The sequence below is a fragment of the Oreochromis aureus genome, linkage group 3 (assembly GCF_013358895.1).
Source record: "Oreochromis aureus strain Israel breed Guangdong linkage group 3, ZZ_aureus, whole genome shotgun sequence".
Classification (NCBI taxonomy): domain Eukaryota; kingdom Metazoa; phylum Chordata; class Actinopteri; order Cichliformes; family Cichlidae; genus Oreochromis; species Oreochromis aureus.
In genome coordinates, this window is record NC_052944.1 from 34,310,301 (window position 1) to 34,330,258 (window position 19,958).

Sequence of the window (19,958 nt, forward strand, 5' to 3'; positions counted from 1 at the left end):
TGTTTGTGTGGAAATCTCTTAGTGGGACCAAAGAGAGAAAAAGCCCTGGTCCTGATGCTGTGGGAGGGAAATGATTGAAGTGTGCTGTGAGGAACTGACTGGGAGATTTTCACACATTTTCCAGTCCTTCTTGGAACAACAGGAAGTTCCCAGCATATGGAAACAAAGGTTAAGTGTCCTATGGCACTCAGTGATGATGGTGCTGTGGCCCCACCACCTCCACCTCTTTGTAAAGGAACTAACTGTAATCTGAAGCTTCAAATGGAACTAAGACTTCCTCCACTAGGTGGCAGTGTCTGATGAGAAAGTGTTAGTGGAGCTGGCCTGGAGTCAGAAACAGGAAGATGCAGGATTTGGGCTGAAATGGGGAAAAGTGTGTTCGCACTAATGCCTTAAAGCAAGAAGGTTGTAGGTTGAAGCTTGTTGGCCTTTCTGTGGAGGTTGGATGTTCTCCCACAGTCCAATGAAATGCTGCTTAGGTTCATTGGTGTTTCTAAATTGGCTGTAGGTGTGGATGTGAGAGAGTGCTTCTCTCTCTCTGTTGGCCCTGTGATGGACTGCTCACCTGTGCAGGTGGACCACGCCTCTTGCCCTATGACAGCTAGGGCACAGGCTGCAGCCCTGTGAGCCTCAGCTGAATAAACAGTTAGCAAAAATGATCCATAGATGGCCTGAAATCCCCCAGTTAGCAGTTTGGTAGATAGCTATGACATGCTAATCCCATCCAGCAGCTGTATTCTACCTGTAAGCTGATCCCTGCTGAGCCAAAGCACTTTTTCAGATACAAATTACAACCTTTAATAGAAACCTATTGGTCAGCATCTTATTAGCCTGCTGTTAGCTTCATTCCACAGAAAACTGAGAGAAACTAACAGAGTTGATGAAGAATAAAGAGAAATGTGCTGATTTAAAGCCTTTGAAGTGCTTCAGATGATCTCTGTCCACTTCTGTCCACTCATTCATTCATGTAAGCTTCTAATGCAGCTTTGATCTTCACAGTCTGCTTCATGAAACTCATTCTAACCCTGAATGTCAGAGTGTTCCTCCTTCTCTTTCCCATCATTCATGCTGGCAGTGGAGGAGATTTGGATGTTGGACTGTGTTTTGGATGATGTGTGTATGTTTGTGTTGGACTGCTGTCTGTAAAGCAAACGCACATTTTGCTTTGGATTTCAGTGTCACACAGACTTTAAGGTGGAATGAAGAGTTGGAGAGTTTCACAGTGAATTATCCAGTGGAGGATTTTTCTTCTTCTTTGAAGGCTCATTTCAATCATGTCTGCTTACAAAGACACTTTGAAACTCTTAGCAGTATGTTTCCTGTCCTACTAGGAGGGATCAAACTCTGGACCTTTGTTGTGGATCAGTGAAGGATGCTTAGAAAACCCTCCTGCTGCCTGAGCTTGAACATCATCAGCACTTTAACACTGAGCAGAGGGACGTGGAAAAGGCCTTCTGTCTTTATCTGACTGAACTGTTTCATTATGTGGGCTGAAGAAAATACAGTTGTAGACTATATTTATATGAAACATGTATATTTAATGCATTCAATGTATTTGAACCATATTTAATGCATATTACAGGATGTAACAGCTGCACATGTGTCAACAATAACAGCTTTGATTTTGCCCCCTAAGAACATTTCTGTAGATCCGCCCCTGCAGCAAATGTGTGTGAGAGCAGCCACGGCCTGCTCCTCCATGGTTTCATTCACACTCATCTCATACTGAACACACACACTTTGTAGGAATCATCAGTACTTTGACTGTTTCTCAGGTTAGCTTCAGGTTAGCCATTTAGCATTTCTCCAGTTTGAGTCACAGAGCGTCACATGACGTGACAGAAGCTGATTGGTCAGCTGCAGTGATGGTGGTGGAGCAGCATTAATGATGATGCTGTAGAACAACAGGAAGACGGGGATATCAGACTGTTAGTGGGTTTAGTCATTCCTGCTGCACTGTTTGTCCTTCTTATTGAAGTGACCTGCTGAGAGCTCACACTGTTCTCTGTAGAAATGATGTCAGTCTGACTCGTCACATGTTTGGAGGCGTGTTTGATGTTTGCTCTTCTGGAAACTCTCAGTATCAAATATGGAAGATGCAAAGGAGACACGCTTCAGTCTGTATGGACCTGTTTCTGTAGCTGCCACCATCATTCTACATGTTTGTACATCAGCCTATCAAATCCTGTCTGCTGTCTTCATTTATTACTCTTCACCTGCTTCTTCACTGTCACTGTGTGGGCGGAGCTGCCTGAGCCCCGCCCACACAGACACAGCTCCTCTCTGGAGCTAAACTTCTGCTTCATCTCTGCCTCTTTTCTTCATCCTCCACCTCTCTTTTCTCTTCTTCGGTGTTCTGCAGCCACGGAGCCTCACAGCCGTTAGCACACCCATACCTGAGCAGCTAGCATTACCCAGCATGCCGTGCAGCAGTGTCAGTTTGTAAATGTGCAAGAATTCCTGCTCCAAACTGTTTCACAGACTGCTGTGTGCCATGACCTTTGACCTGCTAAAGACAGTCAGCTGTGGATTATTCATTGTTGTGTCTGATACTTAGAACTGTGAGGAAGAAGCTACACAGTGTTGGGAACGAAGTATTATTTTTTGTCATTTTTGTTATTTCCATTTATTATTTTATTTTTGTTAATTCTATTTTTATTACTTTGTTATTTCTGTTATTACTGTCATTACTGTTGCATCATAATCATGTAGCAAGCATATGTATACAAGAAGTATTGATACAAGAGGTATTGATATTGCATTCAAATGTTCAAACATATTGGTATCATATTAGCCTTTATTACAGGTCCAGTTATAACCACTTCAAACTGTTGAGTTGAATCTATAACCCGAAGTGCTTTGGAATGTATAATTTTAATGTTTATGCAGACTGCAGGGTGAAAGAGTAACTCTGTGCTAAAAGAAGACAGGAAGTTATATGTCTTTGAAGTTACATGCTTTTGCAGGAAGTGAAACCAAAACCAGAGTTTTGATGATGCTATTATCATCTTTTATGCATTTATACGTCTGATTAAGCTTTGATTAAGTTTTAAGTAGTTGTAGTAGATTGAAATATTTGTTTTATACATTTTACATAGAAGTTAAGATCATCACAACACAGGATGGCCTTAGCCTGGTTGCCTAGGTTGAGGTCAACTAAGGTGCAGAGAGCAGATGCACACTCTGTGCACGCGCAGAGACATACACACACACACTGTTAGGGTGTAGGTGAGAGTTGACTGATGAAGCAGTAGATGCACGATGCGAGAGCTGAGCTGGCTTACGGAAACCACGGAAAGAAGATGGAAGCCAGTGTACTTTTAATTGTGCCTTAAGTTGTCGAATAGAACATTTGTGGTTTTGAAGCTGATGTATGTGATGACGCAATGAGGGGCGTCACTAAATATACTCTGATGCATATAAAACTGTATTTTGATGTTAGGAGGATGAGATTGTGGGGCTGTCTGCTTACGGAGTCCGCTCATTCTCCCACGCGTGTCATTTCATTAAAATCATCGTCTTTACCCTTTGGACCAGTGTGGTTACTTGCATTCCTCCTGTGTTTCCTTCCCTATATTTTTGAACCTTAACAACAGTTAATCAGGGTCCCCTCTCTCTGAATCAGGAAAGGTGGGCAGGCGGCGTGTGGGCATGGGCCATATGTTGAGTATCACTGTTTGAAATGTGAACATTGTTCTGCTGCAGTCAATGGACTAAACCAGAGAAGAAGAAAACAGACTTTACCATGAAGATCCTCAGTGTGGATCAGTACAATATCAGCCTGATGTCTGCAGTTTAGTGTCAGCACAACTTTCACATCATATTCATCTCAGCACAACTAAAACATGCTGACTGACCTCAGAGTTTCAAATCGACATCGTGGATTCTCCAGGAAACCACACAGATGCTTCACTCCTGAACCCTGCAGGTAGCTGTAGGTTCCACTCAGGTCCACCTCTGTGGGATACGAGGGGTTGGACTTCAGTGCTGCTGCCAGATAATCCCAGCTGATCTCTGACAAATCACAGCCCCTCAATCTGTATAAAGAATGAAAGATGTAAGTTTATTAGACAAAGTGCTTGAAATCATTCAGTGTTTCATCATCTGTTCAGAGCTGAAGAAGGTTCAGAATGTAGAAGTTTAGAAAATGGAAACTCCAAACAGCTGAAGCCAACAGGAAGCAGCTTCAAACAAACACAACAAGAGAAAAAACTCTGAATGTTTAACATTAAAGTCGTACATTTCTCATAAAAACAGGACAAAGACTTGAAAAAGTCGTGTTTTTCCTTCCAGGAACCACATGGCTTCACTTTTAAAGGTGAAGTGTGAAAGAAATGGACATATTTGAAGTCCAACACCTTTTTCCAGTCACATGATTAAAGCAGACAAACTACAAGCTCATTTTCATTCCAACAAGTCATCTTCTGACCTGGACTAACAACACTGGTCTCTATGTGCAGCTGGCTGTGAGACCAGTGCTCAGGGAGCGTCTACAAAGTGCAACACTGAAGAACATCACACACTCATTTGCTTCCAGCACACAAACATCTACTGTCATTATTCATGTTCCTGCTCCTCTGGATTCACACGGAGCTTCTGCTCTATAATTACTCGTTGCCATGGTGATTCGTAGTATGCGGCTCCATAACTCAGACTGAGCATGCTCAGAGCAGATTGGCCCAACTCTGATCAGCTGATCTGGAACAGGAAACTGTGCTATATGTACATTATTACATCTACACCTGAATCTCAACACTCACAACACTCCAGCAGGCGCAGCCATCGGCCATCAGCTGTGCAACACAAATATATCAACTGTGTTTAATATTTTGGCACATAGATCATTTATGTGCTTCAGCTCTTCTTACAATTTACCACCAACACGTTTCAAAAGGAGCAGCTTTTACTTTGAAGGCCAGCTGTCTCTGTTTCCTGTTTTCAATGTTGATAATGGAACAAGTCGATGCTTCGGTGCACTGAATTGTGTTACACAAAAATAAGCAAAGTGTTCAGGTTGTTCAGGCAGAATCGAGCGTTGAAGAATGAATTCATGAACTGTATTAAATTCTGTAAATGAACTGAGAACTATTTCTACATTTGAAACTATGGATCCATTCACTTCTGTACGTTAGAGTATAAATGAATGTTAGACTGGGCTCCATGGAAACACTTGGACTCAGCTGCCTTCTTTCTGTAGTCAGTCCAACAGAGTCCTTTCTCTTCTCCAGCTTCTGTTTGAAATCCTCTCACAGAGCCTGAATCCTGCTTTGTTGTCATGTTTGGGCCTGTGTTCGGCTGCTCTGCTCTGCCTCATTCACATCCTGTTGTAGTTATTACGTAATTTATCATAACATAATTGTTGATGTAGGTTAGAAATAAGTTTTATATTAATTTGAATTGAATTTGTTGCGCTATGCTGCTTTGTTCACTGTGGCTTTGCGGGCTAATGTTTGTTGTGTTTTGTAGGAAAACCAGCCTACAAAATGCAGGAATGTGATCCAGACTGTGCGCCCTCTGTCAGCCTGGGTCACACCGAGTTTAAAGCTGCTACCACAGCCAGATTTGATCGGTTAAGAGTGAGAGCGAGATCAAAACAGCCACGAAACGTCTCGCATATATGTGCCCAAGGGTTGTATTTAAGCAATCAAGTGATGAATAACTGTTCTCCAGTCTGTTGTTTTGCAATGTTTTTTTTGCATTGTAGATTTGTTTTTCACCAAGCAGCTAATAAAGCATAATGGAATACAATTTTGCCTCTTTCTTGTAAGATTCTTTAATAGAATGAAACAATAATGCCAGTTATAAATAAAGACACTAAATTGAATGAATTACGAAACACTTATTTTATTTCTATTAGATCTAAAAATGTTGTGTAATACTTAGGGATGGGTATCGTTTAGGTTTTATCCGATACCGGTGCCAAACCGGTACTTTTGAAACGGTGCCGGTGCTTAAACGGTGCTCAAACCGGTGCTTAAAAAAATGGAGAACACAAAATTGGTCCAAAACCTCTCATGTTCAGCTGGGTTTTTGTAAAAAGATAACAATGTTAGCCTTTTCTGTAGCTATAGGGCATATATGTTCTCACTCTTGGCTGGAAGCAGTGCTTAAACAATGGAAAAACACAAACTTTGTCCAAAAACCTCTCATGTTTAACTGTTTTCCACTTTTCTTTGGTCATTTTAGCCTTTTGGCCAGGGTGAAGGGAGTATCTGCCATCAAACAAGAAGACAGCCGCATGTAACTACGACGGTGTTTGCTAGTTCACCTTACATGCATTAATGTAATAATGTGGTTAGCCTACTCAACGTTAATTACACACCTAACAACATGAAGCTACTCACGCAGAGGAGAACGGCTGCTGCTGCCATCATCATCCGTCATCATTTCTGCTACACTGACAGGGCTAGGGGCCAGGACTCTACTCTTTTGGGGGATGTTGCTAACTCCAGGTCCGCTAACAGGCACCACACCCGCAGTAGATGTGCACGGTGTGAGGTCTCGCAGCAAGCTAACAAACACGGCAAATTTCTCGGCTTTAAAAAAACGCTATGCGTCGCCAGGTGTTTCATCAGATTTGAGGTGTTACCTCCTTTGACAGTATCACAGTATCAGCTTAAAGCACTTGTTGCAGGCAGCTGAGTTTGCATCTTTGCTGTGAAGTACAGCCAGACTTTTGACCGCTTTGCCTTGGGCATTTTTAATCTGTAGCTCTGCTCTAAAAGAACGTGCACGTACCTGGCCCGCCTACTATCCTCGGAAACGTAAAATGATTGGCTAGAATTGGCTCAGGAAAAAAAAAAGCACCAAATAAAGCACCGAAATGTGCGCTGCTTTTCAGTCTGGTTACTACCGTTTATGTCAGAACCGGTGCCATCATGGCACCGGACACCGGTACCCATCCCTAGTAATACTACAACCTGAAAAAACAAATAGACGTGTTGGCCTGTACAGGAGACACAGAAAAAAATGTAACAACAGCTGTGAAATGGAATAGTCCAAATCACCAGTAAACTGGACCTGGGCTTGTTGCAGGATCTGAAGTTAATAAACATTTTGTGAGTGTATGCACTCACACTTAATATTTATAATAATAAATATGTGCGTGATGAAAGTTGGGCAGCACGCTAACGTCCTTACTCCGCTCTGTATGCTCATACGGGTCTGACCCTTTCACTCCTTTGATTTTTTCCTCGTACTTTTTTTTTTTTTGCCTTTTCGTCAAGTCTGTCTTTGTACGGACCTGCCGTGTTCTCCGTCGTTTGTACATAACTGTTTTTGGGGTAAATAAAATGCAAGTAGGGATTAAAACCGCAGAATTAATGATTACCGGTGCTGGAAATACTAGCGCTTGATGCAGTGTTTTGATTTTGTTGCCACGGGTACCCACAAAGCAATGCGCAAAAAGTCATGAGGTCTGTCAATCTCTATTCACCACTCATCCAACGTGTGAAACTTGCTGTGAGGACAATTAAAGTGTGGCCAGAGGAGACAGACACAGTGCTCCAGGACAGATTTAAAAACACAGACTGGAATATGTTCACCCACACAGACTTGGACCAGTACGCCTCATCTGTACTGGATTACATCTCCAAAACTACAGACAGTATCACCACCCAGAATGGATCACCATGTACCCCAACCAGAAGCCTTGGTTGGGGTACATGGTACACAGAGGGGCACACAGGGGGTAATCAGAACAGACGAGACAAGGAAGCGTAAACTGAACACATTCACATAAGACGCGGACCTTCAAGGTAAAGCAGGAAGTAAGACACAGAGACGCGAACTTGACACGGTGGAGACAGCAACTAAGAAACACAGAGACGTAAACCATAAGGCAGAGGGCTCTAAGAACCGAAAGCCACAGAGGGAAACTCAAACATGCAGACGCAGACTTACACAGAACAGAGGGGACACAGAGAGACATGAAGGACAAGGGATCAAAAGTAGAAACCATAGAGTAACTCACACAAGTACAATAATACAAAACTCACAAAGGATTAACACGCTGGGTCAGGAGACCCAGTACCCTGACATTGGATGAACCGGGATGTTCGTCTCCTCCTGAAGGCCCGCAACACCGCCTTTAGGTCAGGAGATGCACACGCCAACAGTACAGCCAGGGCTAATCTAAAGAGGAGCATCAAAAAAGCCAAACACCATTACAAAAAGAAGGTAGAAGAACACTTCTCCAACTCCAACCCCATACACATGTGGCAAGGACTCCAGACCATTACAGACTACAGGACCACCAAACCCTCCCCCGCATCCTCTGATGTCTCCTTCCTCAACGAGCTCAACAACTTTTATGCTCGTTTTGAGTGAGGGAACCCCACAATCACAACCAAAACAGACGTGACACCGGACCACCAACCTCTGACTCTCTCCCCACCGATGTAGGAGGCGGTGCTGAGCAGGATTAATGTCCACAAGGCTGCAGGTCCTGATGGCATCCCCGGGCGTGTTCTCAGAGCGTGTTCTGGGAGCTTGCAGGAGTGCTCACAGACATATTCAACCTGTCCTTGGCCCACGCTGTGGGTACCGGCCTGCTTCAAATCCACCTCCATCGTCCCGATACCCAAAAACTCCGACCCATCTAGCCTCAATGACTACCGCCCAGTAGCACTCACCCCATCATCACAAAGTGCTTAGAGCAGCTGGTCTTAGCACACTTCAAATCCTGTCTCCCCACCCTGGACCCCACCAATTCAAGATACCGCCAGAACAGGAGCACAGAGGATGCAGTCTGCATCGCACTGCACTCTGTCCTCTCACACCTGGACAACAACAACACCTACGCCAGAATGCTGTTTATAGACTTCAGTTCAGCGTTCAATACAATCCTCCCCTCACAACTCATCAGGAAACTGACAGACCTAGGCATCAGTTCCCTCATCTGCAAATGGTTACTGGACTTCCTGACCAACCGCCCCCAACATGTCCGGCTGGATAACCGCTGCTCATCTACAATCACAATGAACACCGGTGTACCACAAGGCTGTGTGATGAGCCCTTTCCTCTTGTTACGGCCTCTGGCCTCAGGTGGCCCCGCCTTCCTCTATGGAAATCACAGTGTTCCAGGACTCACCCCCCGTGAGTCCCCCAGGACTCACGGGCTGGCTCATTGGCTGGCCCCGGACCTATGCCCGCCTCAACTTCATGCAGATCAGAGTGTGCCAGACCACTCACACCATTGGCTGCTGCAGGAGCCTTGAACACGACGGACCAATGACACGGCTGCCTGCATTTACCGGGGAATACAAAAGGCTGGAGGTCCTTCACTCAGTGGCTGCTGCTTAGGACTGAACATGCAGTTTGCCCTTCGTGCCTCCCTCTTCAATCTTTGTTGAACTTGTTCATATTGCTGAACTTTGTCAAACCTTGGTGCATGCTTGAACTTAGCCTGATTAGAGCTTTGCGCTGCTAGCTGGCTGTGAGTAGAGTATTGTGATGCTGGCTCGCCTTAGTTTACTCTTAGCTTTTATTTTGTGTGCTGCCAGCTTGCCTTAGTTAACCTTTAGCTTTTACTCTTGTCTTCTTTTTTTGTCTTTATATAGTAATTGTTTGCCCAGGGTCTGTTGAACAGCCCTGTCGGTTTTCTGTTTAAAGTTTGAAATTAAAACCTTTCTTTACTCAGTTTTGTGTTTGGGGCTTGTGTATGTTACTCCTCCCCTGACGCCTAGCAGAGGGGGTCGTAACATAAGTGGGGGCTCGTCCGGGATTTCTCATTGGGGGTCTTTGTTCCTGGGGGTTTAAAAGAAGAAAAAAAAAAAAAAAAGAAAAAAAAGGGGTGTTTGTTTTAGAGTATCTCTATCACTTTAGGTGCTATGTCGGCTGCGTTTTGTTTACAGCACTTTATAGATGCCCCATCTCTTGAGATTATTAATAGCTGTCGCAAAAATGATTTGCTGCAAATTGTGGATCACTTTCAGCTGCAGGTTTCAAAACCCTCCGTAAGTGTGATTTAAAAGCTTTGGTGGTGGACAAGTTGGTGGAAGCTGGTGTGATTCAAGCGCCTGTTTTGCCTGTGGTCTCTGGTGTGCCAAGCCAAGCTGCCGTAGTTGAAGAGGGCCAAAATGGTTCTTGTGGGGATGGTGAGGGGGATGAGCGGGGAAAAACGCCGCGCTATGATCCACTCTCTTCTGGGAGTTCAGAAGGCAGAGAAGGAGCTCGGCTGAAGGTGCGGCTGGCACGTCTCCAATTGGAGGCTGAGGAGAAGGCCCAGAACAGGCGGGCTCAGTTAGAGCTTGAAATAAGAAGGCTGGAGATAGAGGCAGACAAAGCCATTAAGCTGCGAAAGCTTGAGCTGGAGTCTCAGTCTCAAGCCTCATCTGTCTCTGCTGACAATTCCGGTCCCACCTCCTCGTCCGCTTCTGCTTTTAAAAAAATCGATAAGTGCATTTCTTTAGTGCCCACTTTTAGAGAAACTGAGGTTGATACATACTTTGCAGCATTTGAACGTATCGCTGGCGCGTTGCAGTGGCCTAGTGATATTTGGCCTCTTTTGTTACAGTGCAAACTGTCCGGCAAAGCCCAAGAGGTGGTCGCTGCGCTTTCTTTAAAGGACAGTTTAGATTACTTGTGTGTTAAAACAGCTGTTTTGCAGGCATATGAGTTAGTCCCCGAAGCCTATAGGCAGAGGTTTCACCAGCAAAAGAAATTGCCGACCCAAACTTATGTGGAGTTTGCTAGAGAAAAGGGGATTCTCTTTGATAAGTGGTGTGTTGCTTCAAAAGCGAGTGACTATGATGCTCTGCGCGAATTAATTTTGTTAGAGGATTTTAAGAAATGCATTCCTGAGCGTATTGTGCTATATTTAAATGAACAGAAAGTGACGTCTCTCGCATCTGCTGCTGTTCTTGCTGATGAGTTCGTGCTCACTCATAAAGCCTCGTTTACTGGCAGTGAGAAGCCACGGGTTAGCACTGTGCAACAGCCCCACACGGCTAAAGTGTCTGGGTCCAGGGAAAACCGTGAATGTTTTTACTGTCACAAAACTGGACATGTGATTGCTGACTGTTTAGCCTTAAAACGCAAAACATCGAATGCTCAGCAACCCAAAGGGGTGGGTTTTGTAAAGGCTGAGGCCCGTAATGAGGTCCATGGTTGTGGTGGTAAGGTGCCGGACCCCTGTTTCGAACCATTCATTTTTGATGGCTCAGTATCGCTAACAGACAATCCATCTGAGTTAAAACCTGTGCGTATTTTAAGGGACACTGGAGGTTCTCAAACTGTGATTCTCTCAAGTGTTTTGCCATTTTCTGCTGAAAGTGAATGTGGTTTTAATTCTGTTCTACGGGGGATAGAGATGGGTTACGCTCCCAGACCAGTTCACAGAGTTTTTATCAAATCAAAACTTGTTATAGGATTTTTTCCTGTTGCTGTTTGCCCGGCTTTGCCAATAGAGGGTGTGGCCATGTTGTTGGGCAATGATATTGCGGGAGGGTTAGTGCTCCCTTGTCTGGAGGTTTTAGATAACCCCCTGAATCAGAAATCCTCTGATGTTTCCATGCACCCTGGGCTGTATCCAGCCTGTGCGATTACTCGAGCACAAGCTCGTAAAGATACTGATGTTGACCTCTCTGATTCGGTGTTGATGTCCTCATTTTCTGAGGAGAATGATGTACCAACTAACAGAAACAATGTTCTGTCACCCCCAGACTCAGTGAAACCTGAGGAGCCTGATCCATTTCCTAAGGTCTCTTCGCTGCCCTTGACTAGAGACCAGCTGTCAGCAGCTCAATTAGCTGATGAAACACTGCAGAGCTGTTTCAAACATACGGTAAGTGCTGAGCAAGTCAAGAAAGAGCAACAAGCCTATTTTGTAGAACATGATGTTCTAATGCATCAGTGGTCTCCACCAGGTGCAGAAGATGCAGAATGGAGTAAAGTCAAGCAGATTGTCGTGTCCTCTGTGTACCGGCAGAAAATCCTGGCTCTTGCCCATGAAAGCCAGTGGTCGGGACACTTGGGCATCACAAAAACATACCAGCTACTATTAAAACATTTCTTTTGGCCTGGTATGAAGCGTGATGTTTCTAAATTTTGCCGCAGTTGCCATGTATGCCAGATTGCAGGTAAACCTAACCAGGTCATACCCCCAGCTCCGTTGTGTCCCATTCCTGTAGTGGACCAGCCATTTGACCATGTCATAGTAGACTGTGTGGGTCCACTACCTAGAACAAAATCAGGAAAGCAATACCTTCTCACGATCATGTGTGCAGCTACCCGCTTCCCGAGGCTGTCCCATTGCATAAGGTTACAGCAAAATCAGTTGTTAAGGCGTTGACAACATTCTTTTCAGTGTTTGGCCTGCCAAAGGTCATACAGACTGACCAGGGCTCAAACTTTCAGTCTAGGTTATTCAAACAAGTGGCTAGCACTCTAGGTGTCAAGCATGTCGTGTCCTCTGCTTATCATCCTGAATCGCAAGGTGCATTAGAGCGGTGGCATCAGACCTTAAAGGCGATGCTACGCAAATACTGCCTAAAGTCTGAAAAGAGCTGGGATGAGGGAGTTCCATTTGTGTTATTTGCTGCCCGTGACGCTGTTCAAGAGTCACTTGGTTTTAGTCCTTCTGAGCTGGTATTTGACCATAGGCCACGCGGACCCCTCAAAGCTCTGAAAGAGGCATTTTTGAGCCCACATGGGGTTTCCAAAGTAAATGTAAGCAGGTATGTAAAACACTTCCGTGAGCGTTTGAACCAAGCCAACGCTCTGGCTAAACAGCACCTTGCCGTTTCACAGGGAAAGATGAAACGCCATTATGATAAGGCTTCTGTTAAAAGAACCTTTCAGGTGGGTGACCAGGTTCTTGTGCTCTTGCCTGTTCCAGGCTCAGCCTTGTCTGCTAGGTATAGCGGCCCCTTTAAAGTCTGTGAAAAGAGAGGGGAGGCTGACTATCTGCTGCAACATGGCTTAGCGAAGCCCAGTCAAAGCCCCTGGAGCTTGCCTTGTATAGTGGAGTCTAAGCCAGATGGCTCACCCCGTTTTATTACAGACTTCCGGAAGGTGAACTCTGTGACTGTGGCTGACTCACATCGTCTCCCAAGAGTTGAGGATTGTGTGGACAGTATTGGTACTGCTCAGTATGTCACTAAATTAGATCTTCTTAAAGGTTACTGGCAGGTCCCTTTAACTGAACGTGCCTCTAACATCTCTGCCTTTGTTACACCTGATGATTTTCTACAGTACACAGTCATGGCTTTCGGCATGTGTAACGCTCCGGCCACCTTCCAGAGGCTGGTAAATAAAGTCCTCCGTGGCCTGTCCAACTGCAGTGCCTACCTAGATGATCTAGTAATTTACACTGAAACATGGCAAGATCATTTGGAAACTTTACGCCAAGTATTTCACCGTTTGGCTCAAGCTACGCTAACTCTCAACTTAGCTAAGTGTGAGTTTGCCAAAGCTACAGTGACATACTTAGGCAGGGAGGTGGGACGTGGACAGGTCCGGCCCATTGATGCCAAAGTGGAAGTGATTACAGAGTTTCCCACACCTACCACCAGGCGTGAGTTGCGTAGGTTTCTAGGGATGGTGGGCTACTACAGAAACTTTTGTAAAAATTTCTCCTCTGTAGTCAAGCCATTGACTGACCTACTCAGCCCAAAGGTTGAGTTTATATGGTCAAGTGAGTGTCAAGATGCTTTTGAGAGTGTGAAAGCCCTCCTCTGCCACACTCCTGTGTTAGCTGCACCTGATTTGACGCGACCATTCAAACTTGAGGTTGATGCCAGTGCTGTCGGGGCTGGGGCAGTGCTGTTGCAAGAAGACTTGCAGGGTTTGGACCACCCCGTTTGTTACTTTTCCCGCAAGTTCAATAAAAATCAGTTAAACTACTCCACCATTGAAAAGGAGACCCTGGCTTTGTTGTTGGCTCTTCAGCACTTTCACGTATACCTGGGGTCCAGCATGTTACCTTTGTTGTGTACACCGACCACAACCCACTCGTGTTCCTTGCTCGCATGTTTAATCATAACCAGCGCCTTATGCGCTGGGCTCTGTTGTTGCAGGAATACAACTTAAGTATTCACCACAAAAAGGGGTCTGAAAATGTTTTAGCTGTTGGTCTGTCCCGGTTGTAAATGTGTGTTGCTGTGTTTGTTCTTTGTTTTTGTTCACACTCTGTAGTGTCTCGCTTCTGCCCAACATAGTTGGTATTTTAAGGGAGGGTGTTACGGCCTCTGGCCTCAGGTGGCCCCGCCTTCCTCTATGGAAATCACAGTGTTCCAGGACTCACGGGGGATTGGCTGGCCCCGGACCTATGCCCGCCTCAACTTCATGCAGATCAGAGTGTGCCAGACCACTCACACCATTGGCTGCTGCAGGAGCCTTGAACATGACGGACCAATGACACGGCTGCCTGCATTTACCGGGAATACAAAAGGCTGGAGGTCCTTCACTCAGTGGCTGCTGCTTAGGACTGAACATGCAGTTTGCCCTTCGTGCCTCCCTCTTCAATCTTTGTTGAACTTGTTCATATTGCTGAACTTTGTCAAACCTTGGTGCATGCTTGAACTTAGCCTGATTAGAGCTTTGCGCTGCTAGCTGGCTGTGAGTAGAGTATTGTGATGCTGGCTCGCCTTAGTTTACTCTTAGCTTTTATTTTGTGTGCCGCCAGCTTGCCTTAGTTAACCTTTAGCTTTTACTCTTGTCTTCTTTTTTTGTCTTTATATAGTAATTGTTTGCCCAGGGGTCTGTTGAACAGCCCTGTCGGTTTTCTGTTTAAAGTTTGAAATTAAAACCTTTCTTTACTCAGTTTTGTGTTCGGGGCTTGTGTATGTTACTCCTCCCCTGACGCCTAGCAGAGGGGGTCGTAACACCTCTACTCCCTCTTCACCCACGACTGCAGACCTGCTGATGGTTCCAACACCATCATTAAGTTTGCAGACGACACCACGGTGATTGGCCTCATCAGTGACAACGATGAGACCGCCTACAGGGAGGAGGTGGATCGTCTGGCTGAGTGGTGCGACACAAACAACCTGCTGCTTAACACCGAGAAGACCAAGGAGCTCATCGTGGACTACAGGAGGAATGCTGACCTACATCCACCCATCCACATTAAGGGGACGGCTGTGGAGCGTGTGAGCAGCTTCAAGTTCCTGGGAGTCCACATCTCCGAGGATCTCATCTGGATGACCAACTGCTCCAAGCTGGTCATGAAGGCTCACCAGCGCCTCTTCTTCTTGAGGACTCTGAGGAAGAACCACCTGTCCTCAGACATCCTGATGAACTTCTATCACTGCACCATCGAGAGCATCCTGACCAACTGTATAACAGTCTGGTACGGGAACTGTTCTGCCTCGGACCGGAAGGCGTTGCAGAGGGTCGTGAAAACTGCCCAGCGCATCGCCAGAGCACCACTTCCTGCCATAAAGGACATCTACAGGAAGCGGTGTCTGAAAAGGGCTGGGAAAATCATCAAAGACCCCAGTCACCCATCACATGCACTCTTCACCCTCCTGCCCTCTGGGAGGCGCTACAGGAGCCTCCGGACTAAGACCACCAGGTACCAGAACAGCTTCTTCCCCACAGCTGTCAGACTCCTGAACTCTGCCTCCTGACATCTGACCCACGTTAAACTCATGGACTGAACATACACACACCCACAACCACCTACACACACACACAATGGACAACTGTACCCTCAAACACACAATAATAACATGGACTGAACCACCACTCACAACCACTAGCACTTTATATAGCCTCTGTAGAAATTATCCACATACTTCAATCATTCTGTACAATACAATAATTTTAATTCTACACTGTTTATAACTTGCACAGTTCATATTTCTGTATAGCTTTTTTAAATTTCATATTTCTGTATTGTTTTCATATTTATATCCTGTTCATAGCCTGTACATACTTATAGCATATTCATAACATACCTTTATACTGTGTACATTATAACATACCCATAATAGACCCATATTTTGTACCCTCATACCTATAAAAGACCCATTTCTGTAATATATTTATATATCTATATTATTGCTAATATATATTTTGTCATATATCTATATCATGGCTAAAGCACTTCTGGATGGATACAAACTGCATCTTGTTGCCTTGTACTTGTGACATGTGCAATGACAATAAAGTTGAATTCTATTCTCTACAGCCTCATCTTCACTGACTGATGGAGCACAACATGAACCTGTGGAGGCTGAAAAACTGTCCTGTCAAACATCTCGCCGTCACCACTCCACTTCTGTCAGCCTTTAAATGAACTGTGGAGATCCAGAAATTCTTTTATTGCTGCCATATAACCTGCATCATTATAATTGCATTAATAACATTCTTTACAGCATTATTCCATTAATAATATTTCTTTCAGTACTGATATTGCATTAAAGTTGTTTATTGAGGATGTGTAGTTGAGGATCCTTCCATTATGTTAACTTTTATTACAGGTACACCCAGAAGTATTGTTAGGTTTAGGCTACGCCCACACGCACCGGGTATTTTTGAAAACGCAGATTTTTCTATGTGTTTGCACCTTTCGTCCACACGTGTGGCGTTTTCGGTCACTGAAAACGAAGATTTCTAAAAACGCCTGCCAGGGTGGATATTTTCAAAACTCAGTTTTTGCATTTACGTGTGGACGTGAAAACGGAGAAAACGCAGCATCAAAGGTGTGCGCCTTTTTTTGACATCACACTGTGCGCCACGTTATTGTTTCGGTGAAATGAATTTCTACAATACTGTTACCTTTACTGGTACTCTTTGCAGTGTTTAAATGCTTACATATACGCACACAGTTACTGTCCCTCCACACATACGACTCGGTTCTGCTTCTATGCACCATCTTTGTTTACTATTTCCCACCGAGGCTTCTAGACTTCTGATTGGCCAACATTTCTACACGGTTAGGAATATATCGCCACCTGTTGCTTTGGCATGTTCCTAGCAGCGTTTTCCTTCATGTCTGCGTTTACGTGTGGACGGAATTATTTATTAAAACGAAAATGGAAAATCTCCGTTTTCAAAAATACCCGTGTATGTGTGGACGTAGCCTTATATAGTGGATTGTCATTTATGCTTAGAAGTACGTATATAATCATTTGTAGATTGAAAGAATGTCTCATCCTAGGAGGTCTGTAACAACTCTGTGTAGCATGAAGAGGGGGGTGCGTTCACTCCTCTCCAGAGTGTTCTGGCATAGATCACATGCCTCTTGGGATCATGAGCAAGGCTGTATCTTCTCTGTTGATATATGGTATAGCAAACACGCCAGATATCTGTTTGAGTGTAAGAGCCTTTGTTTATATGAACTGCTAGACTCCTGGCACCAGCTTTGGGGAGTCTTCACGGGGTCACATCATGACCACCCCCCCTCCACACACACACACACACACACACACACACTACACACACACACACACAGGCAAGGTACTCTTTGTGCGTATGTATACGTCATATGTTAATGACCCTATGCATATTGATGTAACCACAATAAAAGGAGTGCTATGGGGAACCTGGATGAGAGTCCGACGGAGGCCAAGTGGGCGGAACGACATCTGGCTCCGGTCCGGTCTCCCTCATGCATGAGTAACACAATGAACTTTGCCTACTTGGTGTTCAATGCTTTTGTGTAGTTAAATTGTCTCGTTCCAGCGGTGGGCCTGTGCTAGACAGACCCAACATTAATTTTATACACATTGCATTTGTGCTTATTTAGAGTTGATGTTCCGTCCATTAAAGGTCTTAAGCTTCACTGGCGTGACTGTCCAGGTGATACATGATGAGAACATAGAAGGTTGACTGCATGCACACTCAGTGGCGTGTCTAGAAAATTTTTGTTGGGGGGGCCAGGTAGGGGCACAGATTTGGAGAAGGGTGGCAGATGTAATTGGCAGATAATGTTAAAAAAATTCTACCAACAGTTAACCATCATTCAATAACCCTGTAAACCTAATAACTGAATTTGCTTTTGACTCTTATTAGAATGAGGTTTTAACCACTACGGTGCAAAGTTTTTAGATACTGCGCTGATGAAGTACAAGAGATACAATCAGTGCTTTGTCAGTGTTTACTCAGCATTCAAGGACAGCAATATTTGCATAGTATTTTTACTGACATATAGTGCACATATGTTTTGGGCAAAACATTTTTGAATATTAAAATACAAACATTTTTAACATACAATTGGCAAATTAGCCAATGCAAAACTTTATCTGCCTATTAAAAAGAAGATAATCTTCTTACAAACTGGTGTTTGATTTTGAAACAGGAAAAAGTGGGGAAACAAATTAAAAGACTAACATTTGAATGAAACCTGAAAGCAAGTAAATACTTTCTATGCTGCCTTATGGTAAACTTTGGTAATATTGATGTATAAAGAACAACACTGGCTGATGATGAAATACAGTCAGCTGGCATGGTGACACTGCCAGTATTAACCTGCAGGGCTGGACTGGGACAAGAAATCGGGCATTTTGACCAGAGACTGGCCCACCAGGTATTAAAGCCATAAAGCCTTTGAATGAAAACAAACGCTGTTGTGACAGTGATGTACACTGTCTTTTTGGTATATGTAGGATTTCTATCAATTTTACATCAGATAAAAACTTTGTTCGCAAGATTCAGATAATTATTTAATAAAAGCTAGATATTTTAAATGAGAATAAGAAAGAAAAGTATTTCCTTGTCCCCCCCTTTCCCTGTTAATGCCCTACCTGGCCCCCTGGCAACACTTTGCTAGACCCACCCCTGCACAGTTACCAGCTGTCAGCTACTTAGAAAAGGATCCTGGTGTTATTTGTCTCTCAGAAACAGTTCATAACTTCCCTTCAACTCATTCATGTCACCTAAAAGGTAAACCTGTTTCTCCATCACCTGTTCAGCTCTGATGATTCAGTAAGGACATCTCCTGGTTTCATCTTCATGTTTCCTCTCTCACCACATATCCAAACCGATATCATGACCAGCAGCTTTTACAGCTGTGGCTCCAGCAAACATCAGCTGATACTAGAAATTAATATTAAATAAATTCTAACAACAGCTGATCAAGCTTAAACGTGCTGCTGTTGTTTGGCGCGACATCTGCTGGTTTCCTCTTTCTGGCGCAAAGTGGGCGATAAACAAACAAGAGAGAAAAGCCGATCAGCTGATCATTGATCAGTCTCATGATTGAAGTAGCAACAGGTGAGGGAGGGGGAGAGAATGAGAGAAGAAGAGGCAGCTGTGCAGGGTAAAGACATAGAATAACTCCAGCTTTGTGTCTTTTTCATTCTAGCTTAAGTACGGGGACAAACTGCGTCTCTTCTCAGCTCAATACAAAACCTGTAATATTTTCTCTGAATCAGGGACCATTCCATTTTTTAAGGAGCCGTTAGCAACTCTACTACCTAACCTTATGAATAAAATAAAGTTCACCATCAGTAACATCACAGCATCCACCCAGCTGTATAGAAACTCCGTCATGCTAGCTAGTACGCAGTACAAGTTATTGTAACTGACTGTAAAAAGTCAGCACAATGAAAATAAACTCCACCTAAACTTGGTTTATATCGGACCCAGATAGACTGCAGGTCATAACTTCTTACCTGAAGTTCAGTTCACCTGACACTCGGACCAGCAGCCGCCTCGGGTCTCTCCTCCTCCTGCCTACCCTTCCCTCATCCACCTGCTAGCCGCCGTGGAAGCTCCGCCATGCTCGATGGCCAGTCCAGCTATGTTAAACTGTTAATCTTTCGACGAAAAACTGTTTTCTGTGATGCTGTCTTTCGTGCTTGGCTCTCCTACCTTTGCTAACATGATGCTCATAGCGCAGAAGCCGATGCTACATTCACTTACACTCAGATATCTGAGCTTCACTGTGAAAACATAATCGTACATTTGATATTTCATTGGATTTTATTGTTTTGGCTTCGGGGTGGCACCTGGGGTGGCCAGTCTGGTTGGGGGGGTGGCCTGTGCCCCCCCAGGCCACCCCGCTGGAC

At 44.5% G+C, this 19,958-nt stretch overlaps 1 protein-coding gene across 1 annotated transcript in view; it reads right to left on the bottom strand.

Moving 5' to 3' along the window:
- The window catches only part of LOC120439252 (ribonuclease inhibitor-like), a 52,244-nt gene that overhangs the window by 20,044 nt on the left and 12,242 nt on the right, over window positions 1–19,958 (bottom strand). The window contains exon 3 of the mRNA XM_039610048.1: window positions 3,858–4,037. Within this exon, the coding sequence (XP_039465982.1) occupies window positions 3,858–4,037 (180 nt within the window). The remainder of the gene's footprint in view (window positions 1–3,857; window positions 4,038–19,958) is intronic.